General features: G+C 38.4%; 1 protein-coding gene across 1 annotated transcript; it reads right to left on the reverse strand.

Moving 5' to 3' along the window:
* Positions 1 to 212: 212 nt before the first annotated feature.
* On the reverse strand, positions 213 to 5,920 carry LOC135218127 (uncharacterized). The gene is made up of 7 exons (XM_064254274.1): positions 5,835 to 5,920; positions 5,313 to 5,561; positions 4,820 to 5,116; positions 4,263 to 4,776; positions 1,281 to 1,301; positions 770 to 966; positions 213 to 702 (listed from the first exon to the last, which is right to left on the reverse strand). The coding sequence occupies exons 1-7, from the start codon at positions 5,918 to 5,920 to the stop codon at positions 213 to 215; spliced, it is 1,854 nt and encodes a 617-aa protein (XP_064110344.1).
* Between the last annotated feature and the right edge of the window lie 1,332 nt (positions 5,921 to 7,252).

Raw genomic sequence — 7,252 nt, forward strand, 5'->3', positions numbered from 1 at the left:
TAAAATTCCTACATCTTTTGCAGCAATGAATTCCGAAGAGAAAGGTGAAGAGAAGCACTGAAATAAAAATGACTTGTATAGTATTAATACTTTATTATTTCGTCGAAGTTGCAGAACATTCATGAACTAACAAAAAATAAAAATCTATTGCTAGCTATAGACATCTGTGTCTTTCCGCTTTGGCGGTTAGTTATAGGATGGGCAGAGGTAGACTAGACGAGAATAATTATAGGTATGTCCGAACCTATAACTGGGAGGTCTTGCTGTTGGCTCTTGGTCAGTAGACCTTTTGCGCTGACGATTTTCTTATCCATGATAGCGGCGAGAGTAGCCATAGGTGACTGGGCGATATCCATAGGAAGAGCCATAACCATAGGAAGGTTCAGCTTCTGGCTCAGGATCAGCAGACCTCTTGTGATAGCGGTGAGAGTAGCCATAGGTGACTGGGGCGAGATCCATAGGAAGAGCCAGGAGCCATATGAAGATTCAGCTTTTGGCTCAGGATCAGCAGACCTTTTGTGATAGCGGTGAGAGTAGCCATAGGTGACTGGGCGATACCCATAGGAAGAGCCATAGCCATATGAAGGTTCAGCTTCTGGCTCAGGATCAGCAGACCTCTTGTGATAGCGGTGAGAGTAGCCATAGGTGACTGGGCGATACCCATATGAAGAGCCATAGCCATATGAAGGTTCAGCTTCTGGGCTCAGGATCAGCAAGACCTCTTGTGATAGCGGTGAGAGTAGACCATAGGTGACTGGGCGATGCCCACAGGAAGGAGCCATAGCCATAGGTAGGTTCAGCCTCAGGCTCAGGATCAGCAGATCGCTTATGATAGTGATTAGAATAGCCATAGCCATAGGAAGGACGATGATGGTGGCTCACGTGGCCGTATCCTCCATAACCTGGCTCCGCCTCTCGCTTCTCTATCTCGGAAGCGCAAGCTAAAGCCGCTAGGAGTGCAAACACCTGAAAAATAATAAGTAATATTAAATTACTGCTGCATTTGAATAGTCTAAATCAGTAAATTGAAAGAGAGAGAGAGAGAGAGAGAGAGAGAGAGAGAGAGAGAGAGAGAGAGAGAGAGAGAGAGAGAGAGAGAGAGAAGAATTATATTGAATAAGATACCAATGACTACTTTAAGAGATAGCCTAAAAATTACAGTTATGAAAACCATTAAACATTTATTCAAGTTGACTAAATGTATATTTCGGCTTTTAAAGAATTTTTGTATAGTAATTCACATATTGTTTGGTTAAACATTATAGTTAGACTATACCAACCAGAAACTTCATTGTTGCTTGCTGATGTTATCTTTGGCCACTGCTGGGCGAGAGTGTGCAGGAAGGCCTTTCCTGCTTCTCTTTTGATACTCGACAGCCAAGAAAGTTTCACCTTTGTTGTCGTGACATTGATGGAAATTATGTTACGTGATCTGTAGGAGGCTAAGAGCAGGTATCTTTCAGCTTAATGTACAGGTTGTTTTAGCTTCCTTGAAACGTTACGTTTACGTTACTTAAGGAAATGATCCATTGACAGCTGTTTCCTTAAGTTCAAATTAATATGTGACCACTTGTCCTTCAGGGGGTATTCAAGGAAACCGATAAAGCTTTCACTAAATATATTAATGTTTTTTTAAAATGAGAAGAAATGTTAATTTTTGTTAATGGATTTATTAGTATTGAACATTTATGCCTCAGCGAAATATAATTGCATTTAATGAAGCCTAATTATTACGAGCAATAACCATTTCATTTATAGTGAGAGATATATGAAATTAATGCCTGGTAAGAAATATTTAGTTAGCAATATCCTACTATATCTTAGGTAAAAATGACGCTATCTGTAATGGCAGAAAAAAATAAAAGGAAAATTAACCCCATCTACAAGAAACAAATAAATATAAAGAATACAAAAAATATAAGTCATTTGAAATTGTTGCAGCAGATTTGCTTCTAAAATACAAGTTGAAGGATTTCAATGGTAAAACAAAAAAAACGAACAATAAAGGAAAGTATTATGATGTCAAGTTGCCTAATAGCACAACGGCAACAATGGAGAGTATTATGATGCTAAGCTTCCTAGTAACATTTATAAGGTAAGAATCTACTCGGTAAGAACGCGTTTTTGTAGTTTTATTGACACCAAATGACATAATTGTAAATAAAAGTGCACGTGTTGATGAATGTGCGAGCGAAGATCAAAATGTCTTGATGGTACCACAAAAAATATTTCGGCTCAGCCTGGTGAACGAGCTGAGCATTGTCTCTGATTGGTTCAATGCGAATATCTTTGTTGGGATTCGCCTGATTGATAAGAGGTGTGGGAATGGGGTGGTGGGGTTAGAGGGGAGGGGATGATAGGCGTCGTCACGTGTATTGGTGAAATATTTAAGTTTTACTGATAATAACAAACGCAGACGAAGGATCTGCTGCAGCAAAAACAATAAAATTAATTGGAAAACCTTCCATGAAATCCACCACCTCAATCATTCAAATTTTTCGTCTTTCACAATCTCCGCCCATCTTCGTCCTTCCATCACTTTGTTTTAATATGGTCCGGGTCTTCCTATTGCTTTTATGCACATAAGAGCCAAAAGGAGCCCAGCTGTCATTATTGTGCATTCCATGCTTCACTGCCACACCTTGGTGACCACCAATATTGGCAGCCATCACGGAGAACCCACAAACCTGAGCACAAGGTTTTCCATAATTCTATTAATACTTTACCTTTTCACTTTGTATTTTTTTATGTATATCTACTACACTTATAGGATGTTACCTGTTTTGTGGTTTTTCAATTTGTTCATTACTTCCTAGTCAGTTTTAATTTTCAGCTGTTCTGTTTTTCAGGTTCCATATTTATATGCTGTTATTTAACATACTAAATGTATTCTTTTACGATGGAAAATGAGAGTATACAAATAGTATAATACATGACAGCGTATAAATATGGGACCTGAAAACAGAACAAATGACAATTAAAACTGGCCAGAAAGTAATGACTAAATTAATAAACTACAAAACAGAAATCTTTAACTAAGTATAGTGCAGATGAATAAAAAAACAATAAAGGGTGCATGGTAAAGTAAAACATTACTATGGAAAACATAATTTTTAGGCTTTTTGCGCTCTATGATAGCTGCCAATATTGTTGGTTACCATTGTGTGGTAGTGAAGTACTGAATACACAAAAGTAGTTTGAAGCATCCTTTATTAAAGTTTTTAGATATTTTTATATCTACGTACTAGTTAATCAGTGCAAGTTTTTAAATTATTCTATTTTGTTTAAAGCAATGCTTTTATATACTTGATCACTATGGTATAATACTATCATAGTATATAAAATTGATCTGTATCCCCCGACTACCTTTATACATACTTCGGCTACATACAGACATACAGCCATACATACATACATACATACATACATACATACATACATACATACATACATACATACATACATACATACATACATACATAAGGGAAATAATTAAAGTTTTATAGTTATCATAGATTAGAATATAGATCAGTCTTATTGCAGTTATTACTCAGCCATTTAAAATTCGTATCTAAATGTTCGTGCTTGATTATTTGGTAGCTATTACTTGACACATGCAAGATCGATGTACATTTGCAATTGCTGATGTTTTAATATATGGTATTGTTTAATTTTGAAAAGTTTCTTTCCTCAATTTTTCTGTCTTCACCCACCTTATAAAGCTTGGTTTCCTAATGAGATCCCCTATAGTTGCAATTTGATGCATTTTATGGGGATTTCTATAATTTCTCCAGGTGCAAATTCGTCAACTTATTAAGTTCTAGCACTTCTTTTGTGACTGGGGTTGATAACAGCCTCTGATAGCCTTTCCTAGGAATTATTTTAGAGCTAGAATTGCATAAAACCTTAAGTACATTCAGTCTGTTCAGGAATGATAATATCCTTATTCAAAATTCCTACATCTTTTGTAGCAATAAATTCCGAAGAGAAAAGTGAAGAGAAGCACTGAAATAAAAATGACTTGATAGTATTAATACTTTATTATTTCGTCGAAATTGCAGAACATTCATGAACTAACAAAAAACTTAGAATCTATGCTAGCTATAGACATCTGTGTCTTTCCTCTTTGGCTATTAGTTATAGGTTGGGCGGTGGGTAGAACTTGGACGAGAATAATTATAGGTATGTCCGAACCTATAACTGGGAGAAGGTCTTGCCGTTGGCTGTGGATCAGTAGACCTTTTGCGCTGACGATGTTCTTATCTGTGATAGTGGTGAGAGTAGCCATAGGTGACTGGGCGATACCCATAAGAAAAGCCATAGCCATAGGAAGGTTCAGCTTCTGGCTCAGGATCAGCAGATCTCTTGTGATAGCGGTGAGAGTAGCCATAGGTGACTGGGCGATACCCAAAGGAAGAGCCATAGCCATATGAAGGTTCAGCTTCTGGCTCAGGATCAGCAGACCTCTTGTGATAGCGGTGAGAATAGCCATAGGTGACTGGGCGATACCCATAAGAAGAGCCATAGCCATAGGATGGAAGGTTCTTCTTCTGGCTCAGGATCAGCAGACCTCTTGTGATAGCGGTGAGAATAGCCATAGGTGACTGGGCGATACCCATAAGAAGAGCCATAGCCATAGGAAGGTTCAGCTTCTGGCTCAGGATCAGCAGACCTCTTGTGATAGCGGTGAGAATAGCCATAGGTGACTGGGCGAAACCCATAGGAAGAGCCATAGCCATAGGAAGGTTCAGCTTCTGGCTCAGGATCAGCAGATCTCTTGTGATAGCGGTGAGAGTAGCCATAGGTGACTGGGCGATACCCAAAAGGAAGAGCCATAGCCATATGAAGGTTCAGCTTCTGGCTCAGGATCAGCAGACCTCTTGTGATAGCGTGAGAATAGCCATAGGTGACTGGGCGATACCCATAAGAAGAGCCATAGCCATAGGAAGGTTCTTCTTCTGGCTCAGGATCAGCAGACCTCTTGTGATAGCGGTGAGAATAGCCATAGGTGACTGGGCGATACCCATAAGAAGAGCCATAGCCATAGGAAGGTTCAGCTTCTGGCTCAGGATCAGCAGACCTCTTGTGATAGCGGTGAGAATAGCCCCATAGGTGACTGGGCGAAACCCATAGGAAAGAGCCATAGCCATAGGAAGTTCAGCTTCTGGCTCAGGATCAGCAGATCTCTTGTGATAGCGGTGAGAGTAGCCATAGGTGACTGGGCGAAACCCATAGAAGAAAGCCATAGCCATATGAAGGTTCAGCTTCTGGCTCAGGATCAGCAGACCTCTTGTGATAACGGTGAGAATAACCATAAGTGTCTGGCCGATACCCATAAGAAGAAGCCATAGCCATAGGAAGGGTCAGCCTCATGCTCAGGATCAGCAGATCGCTTATGATAGTGATTAGAAGAGCCAAATCCATAGGAAGGACGATGATGGTGGCTCACGTGGCCATATCCTCCATAACCTGGCTCCGCCTCTCGCTTCTCTATCTCGGAAGCGCAAGCTAAAGCCACTAGGAGTGCAAACACCTGAAAAACAATAAGTAATATTAAATTACTGCTGCATTTCAATTGTCTAAATCAGTAAATTGAAAGAGAGAGAGAGAGAGAGAGAGAGAGAGAGAGAGAGAGAGAGAGAGAGAGAAAGAGAAAGAGAGAATTATATTGAATAAGATACCAATGACTACTTTAAGAGATAGCCGAAAAATTACAGTTATGAAAACTATTAAAGAGATATTCAAGTTGACAAAATGTATGTTTCGGCTTTTAGATGATTTTTTTGTATAGTAATTCGCATATTGTTTGGTTAAACATTACAGTTATACTATACCAACCAAAATCTTCATTGTTGCTTGCTGAAGTTGTCTTTGGCCACTGCTGGACGAGAGTGTGCAGGAAGGCCTTTCTTGCAATCATTTTATACTCTACAGACAAGAAAGTTTCACCGTTGTTGTCGTGACATTGAGGAAAATATGTTACATGATTCGTAGGTGGCTAAGAGCAGGTATCTTCCAACTTAATGTACGGGTTGTTTAGCTTCCTTGAAACTTGACGTGACGTTTCTTAGGAAATTATCTATTTACAGCTGTTTCCTAAAGTTCAGATGAATATGTGACGACTTGTCCTTCAGGCGAAGGCGGTATTAAATAAAACCCATGAACTTTTACTAAATATATAAATGTTTATTTCAAATAAGAAGAAATATTGATTTTTGGTAATGGATTTTTTTGTTTATTTTGTTTTTATTGAACATTTATACCTCAGGGAAACATTAATGCATTTATTGAAACCTAATCATTACGAGCAATAACCATTTCATTAATAGTAAGAGTTATATGAAATTAATGCCTTTTAAAAATGACGCTATCCGCAATGGCAGCAAAAATAAAAATAAAATTGACGGCATGTACAATAAAACCTAAAAAAAATAAACAAAAACAAAATAACTCATTTGACAATTTTAGTAAAAATACACAATCTTGAATGAAAAAGTTGCAGCAGATTCGTTGCTAAAATACAGTAGAAGAATTTCAATAGTTAAAAAAATGACAACAACAACAATGGACAGGATTATGATGCCAAGTTACCTAGCAACATTTATAAGTACATTTGCAGATGTTTCAATATAATCTGGAAATCGCATTTTTAGCGAATCTCCCGATGCATTTTTTTATCATGGTAATTTTTGAAATAGGAGCTTTTGTTCCTTCTCACGGACTGTCTTCAACTTTATGCAGGATTCCCGAAAAGTGAGCTATGCTGAAAAAACTTCTAGTATTTATGTGAATTTATTTATTTGTTGCCTGGATTTTCTCCACTTCATTCTACCATACTGAATATAAATTCATTTGAACAAGCCACTTTCGATATTCTTTAGTCAACCATGTGAAATATCAAAGGAAAGGCAGTAATCTACTCGGTAAGAACGCGTTTGTGTAGTTCTATTGACACCAAATGACACAATTGCAAATAAAGGTGCACATGTGTTGATGGATGCGCGAGCGAAGATCAAAATGTCTTGATGGGACCACAAAAATTACTTCTGCTCAGCCAGGTAAACGAGCTGAGCATTTCTCTATGCTGATTGGTTCCATGGGTATGTCATTGTTGGTATTCGGCTGATTGTTGAGAGGAGTGGAGGTGGGGAGGGGGTGAGGAAGGGGAGGTGGATTAGAAAGGTGTGTAGGTGGAGGCATATTCCCTCACGGTCTTTTGCTTTTCAAACTGTTGGTACATTTATTTAGCTTT

This window comes from Macrobrachium nipponense, chromosome 9, assembly GCF_015104395.2.
Source record: "Macrobrachium nipponense isolate FS-2020 chromosome 9, ASM1510439v2, whole genome shotgun sequence".
NCBI classification, from domain to species: domain Eukaryota; kingdom Metazoa; phylum Arthropoda; class Malacostraca; order Decapoda; family Palaemonidae; genus Macrobrachium; species Macrobrachium nipponense.

Bases quoted from the DNA above. Each gene is read 5' to 3' on its own strand.
- LOC135218127 (XM_064254274.1), bottom strand. From the start codon at position 5,920: ATGATTGCAAGAAAGGCCTTCCTGCACACTCTCGTCCAGCAGTGGCCA. The intron at 4,777-4,819 runs GTATCGCCCAGT...CGCTATCACAAG, and splicing joins GCTATGGCTCTTCCTTTTGG to AGATCTGCTGATCCTGAGCC. The intron at 1,302-4,262 runs TAAGAACATCGT...AGATAACATCAG, and splicing joins ACTCTCACCACTATCACAGA to CAAGCAACAATGAAGTTTCT.